The sequence below is a fragment of the Trichosurus vulpecula genome, chromosome 9 (genome assembly GCF_011100635.1).
Source record: "Trichosurus vulpecula isolate mTriVul1 chromosome 9, mTriVul1.pri, whole genome shotgun sequence".
NCBI lineage: Eukaryota > Metazoa > Chordata > Mammalia > Diprotodontia > Phalangeridae > Trichosurus > Trichosurus vulpecula.
This window is the reverse complement of record NC_050581.1, coordinates 113,026,220-113,045,886: the sequence shown is the minus strand read 5'-3', so window position 1 is coordinate 113,045,886 and position 19,667 is coordinate 113,026,220. Positions and strand designations below refer to the sequence as shown.

The following is a 19,667-nucleotide window of genomic DNA, read 5'->3' as shown; positions in this document are numbered from 1 at the left end:
CAAGTTTAGTGGTAAAGATTCAGATTCCACTCTGGACATGTTGCATTTGCATTGCTAAGAGGACATCTGGTAGGGGTGGGGAGGTGCCTGCAGGGGGTTAGAGATGTGGGGCTGGAGCTCAGATGTCCAGTCTGTGACTAAAGAGAGAGAACCAGAGAGAAGGAGACTGATGAGTCACCAGCCTGGAGATGGGGATTAAAGCTGTTTAAAGATGGGGAGTAAATGAGATGGCCAAGGGAGAGGACACAGAGAGAAAAGAAGAGGGCCAAAAATAGACCCTAGGGGCATATCCACATTAAGGACTGGGTAAAAGAATGGGGAGCCAATGGAAGCAGGAGGAGTTAGAGAAGTGGGGGAACCAGTAGAGTGGGGTATCTTCTTCAGTAGGAGGTGCACTCACTAGTGTTAAAAACTGCAGAGAAGTCATGGCGGATGAGGATTGAAAAAAAGGCCATTGGATTTGGCCATTAGGAGGCTAGTGGAAGCTTTAGAGAGAATAGTTTCAATAGAATGATGGTGTGTGTGTATGTTTGTGTGTAAAGGGACGGAGTCCCAGAGGTGCACTGAAACTACAATCCAGGTTGAAGAAACAATACAGTCCAACTGTGACTTGTGCCCTTATTCTTCCACTAGCTCTATCCAATCACAGGCATCCACTCAGACTGCTAGGAGCCTTCCTCAATGCCTCTTGACATTGCAGGGGTCCCAGTGGACCCTCCATCTGTTATTACCTGCTCTTGTCATGTTACCAGCCCGTCTTCTTTTGCACATCTGTGTCTTTAACTTCATCCTTTACTCTTTCTCCTTCATAATTCCTTGGTAGGAACGTGCTGCAGCCTGTTTGCATCCACTGTGCCCCTCTCCATGAGAGGTAACTAGGTGGTACTGTAGCTAGAGTGCTGGGCCTGGAGTCAGGAAGACCTAAGCTCAAAGTTTCAGATACTTACTAGCTTTGGACAAGTCACTTAACCTGTCTCAGGCTCAGTTTCCTCAAATGCAAAGTGTGGATAATAACAGCATCTACTACTCAGGGTTGTTGTGAGGATCGAATGACATAACATTTGTAAAGTGCTTAGCACAGTGCCTGGCACATAGTAAGTGCCTTATAAATGCTTGTTTTCTTTCTTCCTTTCACCAAAAAATTGGCTTCCCAGACTCTTTCAGTGGCTTTTCCTCATCCCCAGGGAGACGCAGTTGTGTGAGGTTGTTGGTCCAAATGCATACATTGTGAAAGAGGACACAGTTTATAAGCTGGGATAAATCATTTCATTTCTCTGGGCCTTGGTTTCCTCATCTATAAAGGGTTTGGAGCATGGTCTCTTCATACCCTTCCAACTGTAAAATATGACACTACGAACAGGAGGGAATTGGCCTACCGGGGAGCTTTTGGTCAAGAGAGACACCCGGTGAGGATGTCTAGGCTTTGCTTCATGTCACAGGGCCGGCCAGTCCTGTTGTGTCCCAACTGTTGCCATGGTCTGTGTCTCTGTAGGTACACAGATGGCATCTTCCTGTTCCACAATGATGATGTCCTGAGGAGAACAATAGCCAGCATGGGGAAAAAGAATATGCGGGAGCCCAGGGTGTCCCTGTCTAGCATGAACACCTATATTGCAGATTGTGTGGCAGGACTCTTGTACCCTGTCAGCAATTTCCAGCCGACCAGGTGAAAGATTTGAGCTCTTACCTCTTTCCCCCCCACCCCGCCCTGGTCCTCCTCTCTTTTCACCTTACCCCACTCCACTTAAAATTGTCTTGTTCTGCTTCCATTTTGTGTGGAGGGATGATGAGCAGGGGATGAAGCTCATTATTGAATGGAAGTATGAGCATTTACGCAGCCAGTTTGGGTGCTGTCTCCCCAAAGCAGTCATCATCAGAGGTAGCACATCAGTTTAAACAACTTTCATCTGAAGCTTTCTACATGTGTTGTCTCCCTCATTACAATGTGGGAGAAGGGACTCGAGAGAAGGGACTCTTACTTTTCTGTTGGTATCCCCAGCATAGTGCTGTGTTTTGCATATAGTAAATGCTTAATAAATGCTTTTTGATTAATTTGTTAATTCATTCCTCGCTCCAAGGCCAGCTTTCTGTCCAATATGCCATATTGCCTCTCTTGGCACATACTAGGCATTTAGCAAGTAAATGATATGTGCTTAATAAATGCTTGTTGTTTCATTGAATATAAGCAAAGTATAGTCTTAGCAAGTTGCTTGGAACAATGAGAGGTTAAATGGTTTGGACATGGTCAACTAGGTAATATGTGTCAGAGGCAGGACCTGAACCCAGGTTTTCTTGCCTTCAAGAGTAGTCTTCTATCTACTGCTCTTTGGCATCTCATGACTACTAAAGTATTTTGGTGTCTAAGTATTGAGGTCTTTACAAATAGCAGTCCCACAACTTTGTGCATTGTATCCAGCGAGTACCCTTCCGCTGAACTCCACGGAGGCTGTATTGTCCCAAGTAGGCAATTTCTTTTTTTTTTTTAGGCAATTTCTAGAACCAGGGATCTTAAGGGGAGTTTATATCCAAACGGCACATGATAAACAGAAGAGTTAGATGATACAGGATGAACTTGCCATGCTATTGGAGGAAATCTTAGGGAGCTTTGGTGGCTCTACTGACTAAATCTGTGTCATCCTGTAGTGGTCTGAACATAGGAGTAGAACCCTGGGAGTTGCTGCGGTCTGTCTGCCCTATGCCAACCATGAAATTTCTGCATGTCGCTCAAACCAGTACCAGGTAAGCAAGGAGAGTTTCCCCCTGGAAACAGAAATGGAATATTTTGATCAAGATTATATTGCCTATCATGATGGAAAATGCTATCCACATCCAGAGAAAGAATTACGGAGTCTGAATGCAGATCAAAGCATATTATTTTTTCTCTCTCTCTTTTTTGTATTGTTTAGTTTAGTTTTGTTTCTTCTTTCTCATGATTCATTCCATTGGTTATAATTCGTTTTCAAAACACAACTAATGTGAAAATATGTTTAATATCTGTGTATATGTATGCACACTGTCTTGGGGAGGGGAAAGGGAGAGAGGGGGAAGAAAAATTTAAAACTCTAAAGCTTGTGGAACTGAATGTTCTAAACTAAAAATAAATAAATTTAAGAAGAGAGAGAAAAAAGAACCTAAAAAAAAGATTATATTGCCTGGATAATTAGCAGGTAGGACTAACTGATGGGTTAATAGCTTCCTGTTTAAGGTCCCTCTTCACAGGGACAGGTCTGACCATGTCATGTCTCTGCTCAAAAATCTTGCATGGTTTTCTTTTGCCCCCAGAATAAAATACGAAGTCCTCGGCTTGGCATTTAGAGCTCTATTTTACATAAATTCTCCTTCATATTCTCTATTCTTAAGTCAACCTGGAATATTCACTGCTCCCTATCTCATTCTGCTTTCTCTTGCCTCTGTACATTGGCACAGACTCTTCTTGGCACATATTTCCCTTCTCATCTCTGTCTGCTGAAATCCTTCTCTTTTTTCAAGGCCTACGTCAGGTGCCACCACCCCCATGAAGCATCTCTTGATTTCTCCAGTTGAAGTTCTTCTCTGGGTCCTTAAATTTTCTCATTGAATTCAATGGAATTAACATTTTTAAACACCTGCTTCATGCAAGGCATAATCCTGGGCACACTGGGGATATAAAATCAAAAATGAAATTTTCCCTATTCTCAAGGAAATTATATTCTAGCAGTGGTGAGGATGGGAAGGAAGATAATTTTCAACATATATGCAGATAAGCAATACAAAGTATATACTAGCAGTTTTGAGAGGTAGAGTCCTTGATGACTGTGAGTATCTGGAAGGAGCTGATAGGTTGGAGGTGGCACTTTAGCTGTGCTTTGAAATGAGTAAGGGACTCTGAGGGGTGGAAGCGAGGAAGGACTGTCTCACAGACACAGGCATGAAAGGCATGGAAGAGCCTTGTAGATGGAATGTAGTGTAGAGGGAACAACCGGCAGGCCAATTTGACTGGAGTGGAGAGTGCCCGAAGTGAAATAATACGAAAGAAGATAGAGATTGTGGAGGGTTTTAGATGCTCGGTGACAAGGTTGTACTTTATCCTAGAGGCAGTAGGGAGCCCCTAGGGACTTTTGAGTAGGGGAGTGTCATGGTCACATCAGTGTTTTAAGGAATATTCATTGGCTGGAGGGATGGATTAAAAAGAGGAGAGACAGGAAGCAGAGAGGCTGATGAGAAAGCGATCATAATAGGGACTGAACTCGTCCCTGGTATTTCAGCTGGAGTTAACAATAACGAAAGTAGCAGCGATAAGAGTAACAACTTGCTTCTGCATAATAGTCCAGATATAAGTCTTTGTTCTCTCCACTGGGCACTTGGTGTTGTATCTGTGCATAGCTGAGTGCTATATAAAACACATGAAATCCATGGGCCTCTATTCTCTAGGAGTCTAGATTCTGAAACATGGTAAAAAGATCACCCTAAAATAACAAATATAGCTGACAGTTCTTTCGCGATTTTAAGTTTTCCTCAAAACAACCCTGTGGAGGATAGCGTATAAGCTTTATTCTCCCATTTTTTAAATGGGGAAACAGAAGCTCAGAGAGGGGAGTTTACGGGCTTAGCCAGTCAAACCGGGATTCGTTCATAAAGCCAAGCCCAGCTCTCACTCTTGTGAGGCCACACTGCCCCTCCAACAAAGGGTTCATGCAACCATGGGAGTCTTCACTGGATGACCTAATAAGGAAGATAAATGTACTGCCTCATTTGCCCACTTTGCAGAATTGGTCCAACAGCCTGAAAAGCTGGCTAGCAGCCAAAGTCACCATGTATTTCGGGGCACCTCAGCTGACCTGGCTCAGAGAAACTATAGATCTCAAAGACACAGTGGTTCATTTTGCCATCTACACTGTCAGCCCATAGAGTGGTCTCCATGTGCCTCTAGAATGAGCAAAAACTCAGTGGATGCTTCCAACGATAAATGCTAGAAGCTGAGAGTAAGAAGAGCTCATTAAAATCTGCATGATGATGTAATGGAAAGACACACGTTCCCAGCACAGTGCCTGGCACCTAGTGGACACTTGGTCAATGTTTGTTTAATTGAGCTGAATCTCATTCCACACAGAACTTAGCCCAGTGAACCTACCCCACCACTGTGCCCAAGCTGGGCTTTCCAGAAAGAATGAGGTCAACATTTTGTGTCTCTGGGAAAGGAGGGAGTACATAAAGAGAAGTTACCCCTGTGGTTAAATTTTGTACAGGAAAAAAACACGGTAAAACTCGTGGCTTTTCTGCCCCTGAACAAATGAGCCATAAAAATCCAAGAGCAACAATTACGCAGTGCTACCGTGTGCTGGGCTTGGAAGTGTCAGCTACTGGGCAGCGTTGTGACCACCTTTTGTTTCTCCTCTTCCAACAGAGGCCAGGTGTTTTGGGACAGCATGGTCTCATCCGTGACGCGCTTCTTGGCTCCTGAGTCAAGTACCGGTCGCCCTGTATCCTTCTCTTTGTCAGGTGCTGATGAAGTCACATTAAGACTGAGAGTGTAATGGAGAGAGCTTGAACATGCTTGTGCTTCCTACTAGGAAGCAACCTACTGATCAGACAGGAACCAAGCAGACATTTGTTACTCCTTCAGTCAGCTGGACCCCAATCATGGAGGCCCACTTGGCTAGCTCACATTTATTTGTTGTTCAGTCATTTCACTCTGTCTGACTCTTCATGACCCCATTTGGGGTTTTCTTGGCAAAGGTACTGGAGTGGTTTATCATTTCCTTCTCCAGCTCATTTTACAGAGGAGGAAACTGAGGCAAACAGAGTTAAGTGACTTGCTCAGGGTCATACAACTAGTACATGTCCAAAGTTGAATTTGAACTCAGGTCTTCCTGACTCTAGGCCTGGAACTCTTATCCACTGTGCCACCTAGCTGCCCCAGCTCACATTTATACATTACTTTATAGTTACCAAGTACCATACTTCCATTCCCATCTGATTCCCATATTTAGCCCAGTGAAATAGCTCATACAAATACATTTTCCCCTCCTCTATGTATTTTACAGATGATAGAAACTGAAGCTCAGACAGGGGACATGAATTAATTGCCCAAAGTCCCACAGCTATCATGGCATAACTAGTGATTGGACTTTCTAAGACCAAGTCAGTTACTATGCAGTGCCACCTCTTTGTAGCAGACACTGTGGCAAGATTAAAAAAAATCCCTGCCCTCAGGAAGTGTACATGGTACCAGAGCTATTGTTATAAGGCAATGAAAGCTAAATGCCTATGGAGCGGTAGAGATAACTGTGATTGATGTTCAGAGGAGGGAGAGATCACTATGGACTAGGCTGGTCATGGAGGGCCTTATGTATGAGCTGAGACATGAGTTATGCCCTGGAGTCTTGTTCTCATCCCACCTGTGTCACCCGTCTACCTGTGCAGTTTCTTCACCTGTAAATTGGAGGTGGAGGAGGGAGGAGAGGGGAAAGGGGCTGGACTAGATAATCCCTCTAAAGGCCCTCCCACTCCCCCCACCCCATTCAGTAAACTCAAATGGCTCCCTGATACATCTAAGATCAAATATAAACTTGTTTGTCATTTAAAACATTGCCCATCTGACCCTATCCTACCTTCCTGTTATTCCCTTCCATACTCAATATGGTCTCGCCATACTGGCCACTCCATCTCCATCTCTAATGTGCCCTTGTGCCCTCTGTGCCCTTGCTCTTGCCCTTGTCCCTTGTAATCCCTAATTTCCTTCAAGATCCAACTCAAGCACCACCTTCTTTGTGGGGCCTTTCTTCGTTTATTTAGGTGTTTGAGCTTTACCTCCCTCCCTCTGAGCCCCCTGCCCCAGGCTACCTTGTATCTGCTTTGTAGGAAGTTTGTGTATACCTGCATACCCACATCATCTCCCCCAAAAGAATCTGACCTCCTTAAGAAGGGTAGGGATTGCTTTTGCCTCTCTTTGTATTCCCAACACTCAGCACAGTGCTGATTAATAAATGGTGCTTAATAAATGCTCCTTGAAAGATGACAGCTCAAGGACTGGATCAGGTTTCTTCTATAAGGCAATAGGAAAACTGAGTTTAGAGGAGGATCCTGAAATAAGTTGTGATGTTTGGAGTCAGGGTGAGGAGTTAGGGAATGGACCTGGTCTCCTTGGGGGTTGTTATGATCCCTGACCCTGAGAAGCTTACAGTCTGACATGAAACAAGACAAGAAAGGGTATCTAACCTAAAAAGGCAGCTTGTGATAAATGCCAAATGAGGGCTAGAATCAAGAACTAAGGAGATCCACAGAAGGAGAGATGACTGAGAGGGAAGGTTGTCCAGGGTGGCTTTGCAGAGAAGGTAAGGAAGGCTTAGGTAGAGCCTGGAAGAATGGGAAAGATCTGGATGGGCAGACCAAAGGGTGAGAGTCTACCATCCTCTCTCCTCACCTAGAATGGACAAGGTAGTTTCTCTGAGGCCTGCATGTTCTTTGGTCCTTAATTCACCGTTTCCAGCATTATAGTACTTCACTGCTGTCTGTGGCCCGCAGTAACCACTGCTCCTTGATCCAACCTCAGAGCTCTGCAATGAAGAGGCTGCAGCGAGCCTATGGCTGTGTATCCTGGAACCCATTCCCTCTCTCTCTTTGGACAGGTCAGCCAAACCTTCAACAACCTGAAGGCTCATCATTCATTCAGTAGTCATTTCTTGGGCACTCACTATATGAAAGACACAGTGCTTAAACACCGTGGGGCCTCCAGAAAAAAGTCAGGTGTGGTCGTTACCTTCAAGAATGTTAGTAGGCTGGCTTTCTCAGGTATTTGGTGCTAATTGGCATTAGTGCTGAGGAAAGATGGTGTGGCGTGAAGAAGACAGAACATGGTTACATTTGGGTTTCCAAAACCTGATGTTGATGTGATCCCAGGGCCCCAGATGGAAGAGTTCAGAGTCAGCATAGGTATTGTATCAACCAGAAGCTTATTTCCAAAATACCTAATGCCCCAGATCTATGGCATCCCCAAGTTAAGGTCCAAATTACAGGGGAATAACCTCTGATCATGAGTGTTCACATTGTATCACTCCTGCCAATGGACTATCTAGGTACTGCAAATTATTTTTGACCTAGTGAGACCGGTGATTTCATCAGTGTGTGAAGAAGTCCCAGTCAGGAAACCCCCATTACTATGGTCATCTGCTCTGTGCCAACTTTTCTTAGAGAGTTAGTTATCTGGGGCACTGAGATTCTTAGGTGACTTCCCCATGATCCTATAGCCAGTGTACATTAGAGGAAGAACTTGAACCCAGGTCTCCCAAACTCTGAGGTCAGACTCTGGATCCACTGCATCAAGTTGCTGGGCCAAGCCAATACCAAGCCAAGCCGATGGCTCCCTTTTCTCCACTGCATTCAGTTCAATGCAATTAGGTTTTTATTAAGTGCTTTAAAGTTGACAAAACACTGCTTACAATCCTGAAAGGTAGGTAATAACAACAAATAGCAACAAAGCATGCAATATTATTATTTAACATCATTAAGGTTAATGTGGCGTTGAAATTGTAAAGGCTGTGGATAACCTGAAGGTCATTTGTAAAGGAATTTAGTAGCCATAACCTACTTTTCTTGTATGAGAAATAATTTGAGGATCTGTAGTTTCCTTAGCGGGGTTATTCCTTTCATTCCCACAAATTGGAATCTCTCTGTACTATGGATGATTTTTATGAGTTGGTCTGGCTGAAAAAAAAAATACACACTTGGTGGCCAGCCCTTTGATGATGAGCTTGCTTGTTCTGTGAAGTTTGCATTCAGTCAAAGGGCCTCACTTGAGGACCTAGAAGGCCACACGTGCTACAGGGTCCCCACCCCTGGGATGGGCAATTCAATCCAATCCAATCCAATTTAGCAAATGTGTGCAAAGCACTGTTAGGCTTTGAGGACACAAAAACAAACAAGGAAAGATCATAGGATCATAGATTCAAACTCAGAGGGAGCCTTAGAAGCATTGAGCCCAACCCCTTCATTTTACAGAGATGGAAACTGAGACACAGATTAAGTAATTTACCCAAGGTCAAACAGCTAGTAAGGGTCTGACCTGGAACTTGACTCCAGCTCTTCCTGACTCCAAGTCCTATCCTCTGCACCATTCTCTGCTCTCAAGGAGGCTACATTCTACTGTAGGGTTGGGGAGGCAATAAAACATGTAGCCAAGTTAAGTAAAGGGTGAGGAAAAGTGAGGAGGGACAGAGCCCTGGCTATTGGAGGAATCTGGGAAGGCCCAAAGAAGGAAGCAGTATCTGGGCTGAGGGAGAGAGCCCTGGCTATTGGAGGAATCTGGGAAGGCCCAAAGAAGGAAGCAGCATCTGGGCTGAGCCTTGAAGGAAGACAATTCTGAGGCATGAAGTGAAGGGAGATAAGGTGAGAGTGAATTCCAGCCATGAGGGATGGCTTGTGTAAATGCCTGGAGGTGGAAGATGGAAGGGACAGTTTGTTTAGCATGTAATGTTTGTGAAGGAGTGTGGCATGAAATGAGGCTGGAACAATGGATGAGATCCAGGCTGGTCCCCAGAGCACAGAGACAACCCACCACAAACCCATACTTGGACTCTCTCCAGTTTTGTTAAGACTTGCCAGAGCTTATGCTTTGCTGGCCTTAAAGAACCTAAGGATACTTCCATTTGGCAATGAGGCAACTGAAGAGGGCAAATGCCATGACAACAAACCCCATGAGAGCAAAATATCTCTATGTAACAGGAAACTTATATGGTGCTTTAGGGTTACACCTATTATTTCTTTTGGTCTTTGCAGCAATTCTATCAGGTAGGTAGTACAAAAACTATTATTCCCTATTTGACAAATGAGAACAATGCTGAGAGGTTAGATTATTTGCCCAAGGTTGTCTCCCCTGTAAGTGGCAGAGCAGACACTAGTACTGAAGTCTCCTGACTCAGTCAGCACCTTTTAGCTTCAGGATTAACCTTACGCTTCTATTTGAATGTAAACCCCTCCAAAACAAATATTCAGACTAGGAATTATGTAGGAAATCTGGGGTAAATGATGTCAAACAAAGATGATCCAAAAAAAGGCAAGCTAGTTTTATGGTGAGGATGAGATATGATGTGGAGCTCATGTGCTCCCCTGATATTGTTGAGATGTGAAGAGAAAGTGAGGAAGGCCCCTAGCCCATTGATTGGACCCTCTGAGGCATATCTTTAGGAAAATATGGACAAGAATGCAAAAGATGAGTAGGCATGGATGGGTTCCTTCATCACCAGAAGGATGATGGTAGAGATTATATGAGTAAGCCCTCTCTTCCCCTCCTGCCCTCCCACATTTTCCCTAGATGTGAAATATGGACAAGATTGCCATTTTTGTAGTCTCTGTTGTGCTGATGTTTCTCTTTCTGCTACCTTATGGCAGCAGATGGCTTCACGTACCATTACAAAAGGAGGATTTGAATCAACCATGATGGGTTTTAACCTATATTTATCTTAGTTTTATTTTACTAGTGTTTGTGCAGTATCCTAAAACTAGATAACCTCCTGTTTGGCATTTCTTTTTACAAGGTTCTTTCCTGTGATTTAATGGGCCAAAGTCTAGTCCAGATGAAGAGATTTCAACATTTCTTCCATTTGCTTACTTCAGCTGAAATTCCAGTGACTTACCTGCTGTCATTTTGCAGGGTTTTGCCTTATTGTGTTTTTGTTAAGCTAGAGTAAGATCTCTTACTAGAGTGTCCGAGGGATCGGGTGCTTTTCAATATTTCTTTTAAATCAATATCTCAAATAAAAGTATAAATTGATGTGCTTATTAAATTTCTAAATGACACAAGATTGTGAGGTATAGAAACATTTTGACAGTCAGTTGATCTTTGCATGCTAGAAGAATGGACTGAATCTAATGAGATGAAATTTAATGGGGATAAAAGTAAAAGTCTCATACTTTGGTTAAGATGAATCAACGTTGCATAGGAGTACAAGATGTGTGCTTTTGGCTAGACAAGAATTCTTGTGAAAGGGACAGTTTTAATGCCCTGCAAGGTCGATATGAGTCAAAAGTTTTTGTAGATGCTTTCCAAATGCTTGAGATCATGGACTTCACAAAGAACCAAGTGAATTTCTGTCCAAGAATCTCATACAGCTGGCTGGCTAGGTGCAGCCTATACCTTCCCAGAGGGGAATTCTGGAGGGTTAAAGTAAAAGCAGACCTTGGTACTCCAGACACCACCTATTGGAATGATAAGTAGTAAGGCAGCAGTTCTTAAAACCCATCAATGCACCTCCCAACTGTGTGGTGCCTTGGTGAAGCAAGCTCAGATTTCACAGCAATTCTAGGAATTGCCAGCATGATGGAGAACATAAAAAATAGTATTCTTGCTCTTATTTCATAAATGGGCAAGGTCACATCCATATATTAGATGAAGAGGAAGGACTCTAGGGGTTTTTAACAACACTGAATATTAGGGATAACCCTATAGGAGCAGCTCTTAACCTGTTTGGTGTCATGGACTCTTTTAGCAGTCTGGTGAAGCTTAAGGACCATTTCTCAGAACAATGCTTTTAAAATACGTCAACTTACAAAGGAAGTCAATTATTTTGAAGTATCAAAATATTAAAAATATATATAATAGGAACCATGCATGGTGGTAGTAGAGGGAGGTAAGTAAAATCATAGGATCTTTACAAAAAAGGGACCTAGAGTATCCAGCTTCCAACTTGGTGTAGGAACTCCTTATGCAACATCTGTGATAGCCTACTTGAAAACTTCCATTGATTTTTGCCTCCCTAAGCAATCTGTTCCATTGTAGGACATTTTTCAATATTAGAAATAGGGTATTACTCATGCCGTATTCCTTTGTTCTGACTCCAACTTCACGTTGAGTCAAAAATCTGACTCTGTTACTTCTACCCATTGGTCCTAGTTCTTACTGGAGCTACATGGAATCATTCTGTTCCATATTCCTTTCCAACTTTAAAGATGTCCATGGTGTTGCCCTTAATTCTGTCTTTTCCAGGCTAAACATCCTAGTTCTTCTACCTGCTTACCTACCAATTATATATGTCAGTTTTCAGTCTCCTCACCAACCTGATTCCCTTCATCTGGACGAGTTAAACTTTGTGACTGTGCATCTTTAAATGTGGTACCCAGAATTGAATGCAGTACTCTGGATGTGGGTTACCCAGGGCAGAGTAAAGTGGGACATGTATTTCCTATGCTTCAGGGGTGGGGAACCTGCGGTCTTGAGGCCACATGTGACCTTCTAGGTCCTTGGGTGCGGCCTTTTGACTGAGTCCAAGTTTTGCAGAACAAATCCTTTTATTAAGGGGATTTGTTCTGTGAAGTTTGGATTTAGTCAAAGAGCTGCACTTAAGGACCCAGAGGGCCACATGTGGCCTTGAGGCTGCAGGTTCCTCACCCCTGACAAGACAATTTGTGTCTATGAATGTAGCCTGACCCTGTGTAATTGCAAAACTTATTTCTTTTCTTCCAGCTTCCTATGACATGAGGGATCTGACTGGTCAGAAGCACTCACTTACTGTCTGTGCCAACCATAGCAGCATCATAGACCTGCTGAAACACACACTGGAGAAAGCACAAAAAATGTACTCAGCCAAGGCATATACCCACTGGTACAAGCAATATGGCTGTGAGGGGAAAGATTTCGAGCAGGCTTTTGATACTCTCTCCTCGGTGAAAGCTGAGTATTACAGCGCAGGAGAATGAGTGACAATTCTCAGAGAAGCCTTGTGCAGCGTTGGATGTCCCATTGAATGGACTGAACTGAAGCCAGAGGGTTAAATGATTCCCATAGGTTAAATGATTCCCCAGATCTCAAAGAAAGCTCCTGATTTCCACCCATCTTGGAAAAAAAGTACCCATTCTTCTTCTGCTTTTAATAGCTCAGAAAGGAAATGACTACTTCAGCAATATCTCACCAAATCAAAGATGATCTTTTTACTCAGGCTTAGCTGTAGCCCTGGGCCTATTCTAAATGTAGTACTGGGGAGGGGTGGGGAATGAGCCTATCAGCATTGCCACCAGAAAATTAAGATTACATCTGGAAATAAGTAGCCAGTCCAGCTGAAAAAAATGAAATAGTGGGGAGAAGCTTAAGGCAGGAAACTGACAAATGACAACTCGTGTGTTTCTCCAGAGTGAGTGTGCCAGGGAGTTGAAGCTGGGCCTCTTGTTTGATGTGAAATCTATTGGCCAACAAGGGAAGGCCGCTGTGTTCTTGGGCCTGTCTGTCACACAGTTCTCTATTGCCAAATAGTGGCATGTTATGCAGTTGTCAGGGCCCGCAGATATCGACCTTCCATTGTGATTAGGTTAACAAAGGTCAGTTATCTCCAGAATCTGGCAGTCGAACAGAGAGAGGTTCAGAAATCAAAGAATGCAGGATGGAGGAGGCAGAGGGGCAAGTGTGCATTTCTTAGCTGTGAAGAGACTGGACCAATAAGCAAGAAGCCTTTAGTGCCAAGGATGAGATTGATTTTTAGGCAGCGTGTGCTATGAACCACTTTTTATTCTACTCACTCCAAACTCAGTTCTTTCTTGATTGATAAGGTGAAGAAACAAAAGTATGTTGAAGATGACTAACATCCCAAACATATTTTATTCTTGTCCCTGCATAGAAAACAGAAAAAAGTACTAAAGCCAAAAAAAAAAAAAGGGCTCAACCTAACAATGTAAACATTTTCCTCTGTGGGCTAGGCTTGGCAGGGTAACAATCCAACAGTTATCCATCCTCTGCCAGACTCAGAGACCGGGGGACAGCCGGAGAGCAGCACACTGGGCCCTGCCCTTCCCGCTATGGCAGGTTGTAGTCGCTGGGAGATTTCTCCTTCAGGACGGCTGGGACAGGGCCAGGCTTCTTATTCTGGAAGCTGGCCATGGTTTTAGAATAGTTTTTCTGGAAAAAGGAGGAAAAAAAGAAATAGGGGCTGGTCAGGAGGACGACAGTTGGCAAGGACCTGGCCTGGGGGTCACCTATGATATACTGGTATATCACACTTGCTGACATTTTACACTTATCTGAGAATTCAAATGAGCCCAACTGTATTTGTATTTCTGTCTTTTTCATTCTTTAACGCCGAGGAAACCACTTATGATTAAAAAAGATTCAAAATCTGTTTTGAATATTCAGAAGGCATGGCCCCTTTAATAAAAGTCTTAAAGGAAAAGAAAAGGCCTTGTAGAAAGAAAAAAGGCAAGAATGAGAGGCTGTTGGTAAAGTGGATGGAGTACAGGCCCTGGAGTCAAGAAGGCCTGCCTTCAAATTCTGCCTCTGACAACGAACCGCATGACCACAGACAACTTACTTGACTTTTCTGAGTCTCCATTTCCTCTTCTACAAAATGGGGCACAATACAGTCAGGATATATAGGTGCTATTATGATGGTCCCCATTTTAAAGTTGAGGAAACTGAGATGAACGGAGGTTAAGTGAGTAGCTCAGGGTCACGTAGCCAGTTAAGTCTTTGAGGTAGGATTTGAACTCATGTCTTTCTGGCTCAAGGTACACATTTTATCCATTCTGTTCCTTAGCTTCCTCTGTAGGCCCTATCATCCCAGGAGAAGAGCAGTCGTCTAGCTCAGCAAGGCTCACCAGTGGCTAACACTTCCCTTCTTGGCTACTTGCATTTTGAACCCAGAACTGTCTCCAGAGAAAGAGTATCTAATGTGTGGAGACCCCAAATGGGAATGTTTTCTTACATTCTTAGTGGTTCCCAGATGACTATTGTGTAAGGCACTGTAGGTCACAAAGGTAGGGATCTCTGTTTCCATTACCTACAAAATTCTGCTGTCAGTCTCTGGTCATGATACTGACACAACTCACTGACCTCGAGTGACTTAGCCTCAGTGCTCCTCAGTTTCCCTATATATGACTTAGAGAGAATAGTTCTGCTACAGTGGTGTGCTGTACACCTGGACACTATGATACATTACTCTTTCTCAAAAAACTTGCCCTTTTATCATAATTAAATCAAAGCAAGTATTAACTGAGAAGAAAGCAGATCATTTAAATACCTCAAGCTCCTTGAAAGAACAATATCCTATTCTTAATTTACCTTCTGGTCCAACTTCATTCTGGCATTGTAGAAAGAGACCGAGTCGGGACAGTCAGGGAGGGCTGATGTTTGGATGCGGCCAAATTTATCTTCATCATCCTCAGCCTGTGGGGAAGGCCAAGAGAATAGGCCATTAAAACCAGTAAGTGGTTGGACAGCCTCCCAGAACTATGAGAGTCCCTTGAGGGCCATGGAAATTAATTAGTTCATTCATTCATCTATTATTGAACACACATTTATCAGCTATTTATTACGTGCAATGCACTGTGCCAGGGGCTTGGTGGGGGGAGAATATAAATATAAATAATACGGTATTCCTTGCCCTCAAGGAGCTTACAGTCTGGTGGGGGTAGGATAAAACATGGAAAAAATTATACAAATTCTAATTTGTATCTAATATGCTACATGCATAAAAATATTATAATGTGTAATTAGATCCCATGTAGTCTGGTGGATCAGGGATAACTTCATGGAGAAGTTAGCATGCGAATGAGGCTTGCAAGTGTCCCCCTCTCCTAGGTTGGTTGCCAGAACCCTGTCGTCAAAGCTTTGGCCTCATGCATCTTTACAGCCGCTCCCTTTCCTTTCCCCACTGGGGCATCCTAAGTAGGAAGAAATCTACAACCCCCAGCTGTGTGACAAGAATTAAAATCCCATTTGGATTTTAGCATACCACAGGGAAGGGCCCTGAGGGCTAGGCAAAGGTTCCAACCTGAACCAACTTGGAACAAAGGGCCCCATTCCTCTGACAGGACGAAGGCAGCCCTTGTTAGGAGGCTCAGAACTTTGAGGGGGGTGGGTGGAAGGGGGAACCTGTTATAAATCCACAAATGTGTATCAGCTGCTTCTTAAAGGCAAGGCAAAGTGCTAGGTACTGTAGGCGATGGTATAAGACTTGCCATCAAGGCATTTATAATCTAGGTAGGGAGACAAAACATAAAAATGTAAAAAAAAAAAAAAGTCCAATAATCAAAGACAGAATATGGGGAGTACCCACAATTAGGGGCCAGGAGGGAGAGGAGGATTCTAAAAAAAGGAAATAGAGAAGCTGTAGTCAGAGAAGTAGGAGTAGGATCCAGGAGAGTAGAGGGTCATTGAAGCTGAGCATCTCATGAATGAGAGGCTGTATGTTTGAAATGAAAATGGAAAGGATGAAAATACTAAAAAGGGGGGGCAATTCACAGATCAGGGTCCGGGAGAAGAGGATAGAGAGTACGGGGAAAGGGCAGGGGCTTGCCTAGGAAAGGAGAAGGGCTACCATTTCCCTCAAGAGGAAGGACAGGTGGAGAAGGAAATATTTTGAGGTAACAAGGAAAGCCAATTGCACACACATGTCCTCAACATTTTTTTTTTAACAATAAGTAGGTGAATGTAGTGATAGTTCTCCAAGAGCAAGGGGAAAGGAGAGTATTTGGAGTTTGAGAGCAGAGAAGCTTAGGGAGTGCTAGGGAAGTGACAAAAGGCCTGAGGGAACACTCTAGGTCAGCATGACAGTTCGTGGGTGCCGTCTGCATGATCCTATGACTTCCTTTGGCTGAAGGGGCTCTCCGGCCAGTAAGAAGGGGAAGGTAGGTGGAAGGAGCAGTTTAGGGTGGAGGCCTGGCACGGCCGAAGGTGGAGGAGGCTCCCGTTTCCTATGGCTCTTTTAATCTGTACCTTTCATGTAACATATGACCTTGCATGATCTGTCCCCTTTGGATCTTACCTTGTTCCCATCTAGACTAAGTTCCCTGAAGGCAGTGACTGTATCTAAATTTTCAGTTCAATTCAATCCATAAATATTCACAAAGTGCCAACTAAATGTAAGGAACTATGTTAGCTATTAAGGACGCATGATGCCAAAGGACAGGGTCTTTGTCTTCAAGGGGCTTACAATATAATATGGAGAAGAGAAAAAAATAACTAAATCACAAGGCAGCACATATTAAGTATGTGGGGGGAGCCAATGTGGCCTGAGAGATTCAAGGAGGCAGAGGGCACTTGTAGCAACGGGGGTGGGAGGACATCCTGGAGGAAGGGGCACCAGGAAGGGGGAGGGGAAGGGGTCACTTTAAGGATGGTGGGCAAAAAGGCAGGGAAGCCTTGTGTCTTGGCACAGGGGCTTGGCACAACGACTTATATCTAGCTCAGTCCTCAATAACTGTTTGTTGGATGATCTCTTCTTCCATAAGGAATTTTCTGTGTTGAGTCATGTCCTGACCTTAATTTGAATGCCACATCACAGTCTCTTTTTTTAAGTGCCTCCTTGTAAACTCTCATTTCCTAGTTCTTAGGATTACTTAAAAAATAAACATTGGCTGAATGAATTAGAGAATTAAGGGTGTCTTTGGAGACACCATTGAAGTGACTGACCAGGAGGAATCCAGGCTGGCTCAGGAGTTAAGTCACTGGAAGGGGATAAATGAATTTGATGGATTGGGAGAGATGAGGTATGAAAAAGAAGTTCCAGTGAGCTGAAGGACTGCCCCTGTGGTATGAAGCATGGGAGCAGGTAAGGGGGTCTTAATTGCCACTCCATAAATGAGCTACATGGTCTAGCAGGAAGATTGTAGCCTTTCTGGAGGTGGCCCATTCTGCACAGGGGGCAGTGAAGGTGGAGGGTGAACTGGCTTTTCCTCTCCTGTAGGGCAGCAGAGGTGGTGGTGGTGGCAGGGATGTTGGTAGCACTATTTCCAACATCGGGATGGTTTGGACTGACTTAGAAGTATCTCAGTGAAGACTCTACAGACCATGCTACTAGTGCCTCCTAAACTGCCGGAGTGGGACTACCCATCTTCTAGCTAGTCTTGGAACTACTTTGGGCCTGAAGGAGGGTGAAATTTCAGCCAGATGACCTTTTCTACCAGTCTTTCCCTCAATAGTCAGGGCACAGATGTTGAAGAAAGCCATCGGCTCCTTCTCTTTGGCTAGCATTGCCCTGACTAAATGAGCTCAGTTCTGTCGGGAGAGATGGGGAGCTAAGGCTGGGTTCTACCCTTGAGGCTGCCTGGAGTCCCACTCCATGCCAGCTTCACAAGCTGACCCCCATTTACCTTACCAGTGATGTGAGTTTGCTCAGGGGTAGCAAGCCTAGTTTGATGCTACCCTTAGCCTTCAGAGGAGCTGGCGTATCCTCGGGGATGAGGAAGGATTCGTTGTACCAGATATCAAACTCTGAAAGGAGGAAGACGGCACCATGAGAAGAGAGTCTTGTGGGTCTGCACAGCACTGACTTCTCCCCATAACGATAATCACAAGACCAATCCTAACTAACATTTATACAGGGCTTTTAAATTTGTGAGGTGCTCCAAATACATTCTTTCTTTGGAGGCCCGGCATTATGTCCCCAGCACTTCAAGGTTTACACAATACCTTCCTCAAAACAACTCTTTGGATTAGGCAATGCAAGTGGTATTCTTATTTTACAAATGAGAAAACAGGCTGGGGGCATGAATGCAACTAAAGTCAGGTTCAATGAAAGGTCTGATGACAAGGCTCTTTCCATTGTATGTGCAGGCAATTCCTGACCAACTGTCAGGGTGACCTCCACTGCTCTTACTGGCTTGGCTGTCTCATAGATGGATCTCTATGCATGGGTGGGGGTGGGGGGAAGAAAAGAACCTCCCTTCTCCACCTTGCAGAATTCTGTTAGAAGTGCTCCTAAGAGCTGGACATCCAGACCCACTCCTATGAGAGTAGTTTGTTTTTTAAAGGCTGTCAGGCTCTCTATCCTTCAGCCAGCTGAGAGTAGCCCCTTATTATTCTATCAGGTTGGAATGAAGAACTTCTTCATACCTTCACACTTGGAGAATGTCCTCATGCCTCCTAAAGGAGTAATTAAGTATTAACACTTGCCTCAACATCCACAGCAAATTGGGTCTGATACCTTAGAGATAAGTCCAGAGCACTCCAGAGTGGGAGAAGTACCATATACCGCAGTGTATAAGTGACATTTTAAGGATAAAAATCACCCACGATGTGGAATTTGGGGTAGATTCTAGGTCCCGCAATAGGGTTTTTCTGCTAGAAGCATTCCTAAGAGCGAGTTGGCTGTCTTGATGGCCTCCTGAAAAAGAGTTGTCTGGCTTTTTAAAGTCCACTTTGGGCATGGCTGATCTTTTTGCCCATTAATAGCTAGTTGCCCTATGACTCTATCCAGTTTGACTGAAGAACTTCATACCTGAAAAACTTCTTTCCCACATCCTAAAGGAATAAGAGCATTTTTGTATGCTGACTTTAAGACCCTGTCAGCTGACCTGAACATTAGCAGCTCTTCCTCCCCATCCTAAGGACTTGGCCCTTTAATCAGGTTATATTAGTTTTTCTGGGTTGGTGCCCTTGAGCACAGCCTGCTGGTAGAGAGGCTGACTTGCCAACAGAAGGCCACTTACCTGTGAGCAATCGTTGGCGACACTGGTCCACCAGATGCTGGCAGTACTGAATTTCAGCCTTGAGGTCCCGCAGGTCTTGGTATTCCTCCCGGTACTGCTTCTTCAGTTCCTTCAGTTTCAGAATCAGTAAGAATTCCTCTTCATCAATGATCATCAGCCCTTTATTCTCATATTCCCCTGCAGGTTGAAGATTGGAGGATGAGGGAAACTCACAGAGTGAAGTTGGGTTCATGCCCTCTAAACGGCAGAGCTCTTGACCTAAGTTGCTGCCTAGAAAGACT

At 44.0% G+C, this 19,667-nt stretch overlaps 2 protein-coding genes across 3 annotated transcripts in view; one reads left to right on the top strand and one right to left on the bottom strand.

Moving 5' to 3' along the window:
- Positions 1-12,869, top strand: part of LOC118831573 (tubulin delta chain-like) — a 32,462-nt gene extending 19,593 nt beyond the window's left edge. The window contains exons 6-10 of the mRNA XM_036738960.1: positions 1,493-1,666; positions 2,644-2,739; positions 5,384-5,459; positions 7,469-7,607; positions 12,437-12,869. Of these exons, the coding sequence (XP_036594855.1) occupies positions 1,493-1,666; positions 2,644-2,739; positions 5,384-5,459; positions 7,469-7,607; positions 12,437-12,669 (718 nt within the window). The 3' untranslated portion in view covers positions 12,670-12,869. The remainder of the gene's footprint in view (positions 1-1,492; positions 1,667-2,643; positions 2,740-5,383; positions 5,460-7,468; positions 7,608-12,436) is intronic.
- A 687-nt stretch (positions 12,870-13,556) lies between these two features.
- The window catches only part of KIF9 (kinesin family member 9), a 72,406-nt gene continuing 66,295 nt past the window's right edge, over positions 13,557-19,667 (bottom strand). The window contains exons 18-21 of one of the 2 annotated variants that reach the window (XM_036738957.1): positions 19,387-19,563; positions 18,054-18,169; positions 15,017-15,121; positions 13,557-13,858 (exon numbers count right to left, since the gene is read on the bottom strand). In XM_036738957.1, coding sequence (XP_036594852.1) covers positions 13,757-13,858; positions 15,017-15,121; positions 18,054-18,169; positions 19,387-19,563 — 500 coding nt within the window. In that variant the 3' untranslated portion in view covers positions 13,557-13,756. Of the gene's footprint in view, positions 13,859-15,016; positions 15,122-18,048; positions 18,170-19,386; positions 19,564-19,667 lie in introns of both variants that reach the window. The other variant, XM_036738959.1, reaches the window with a different exon arrangement.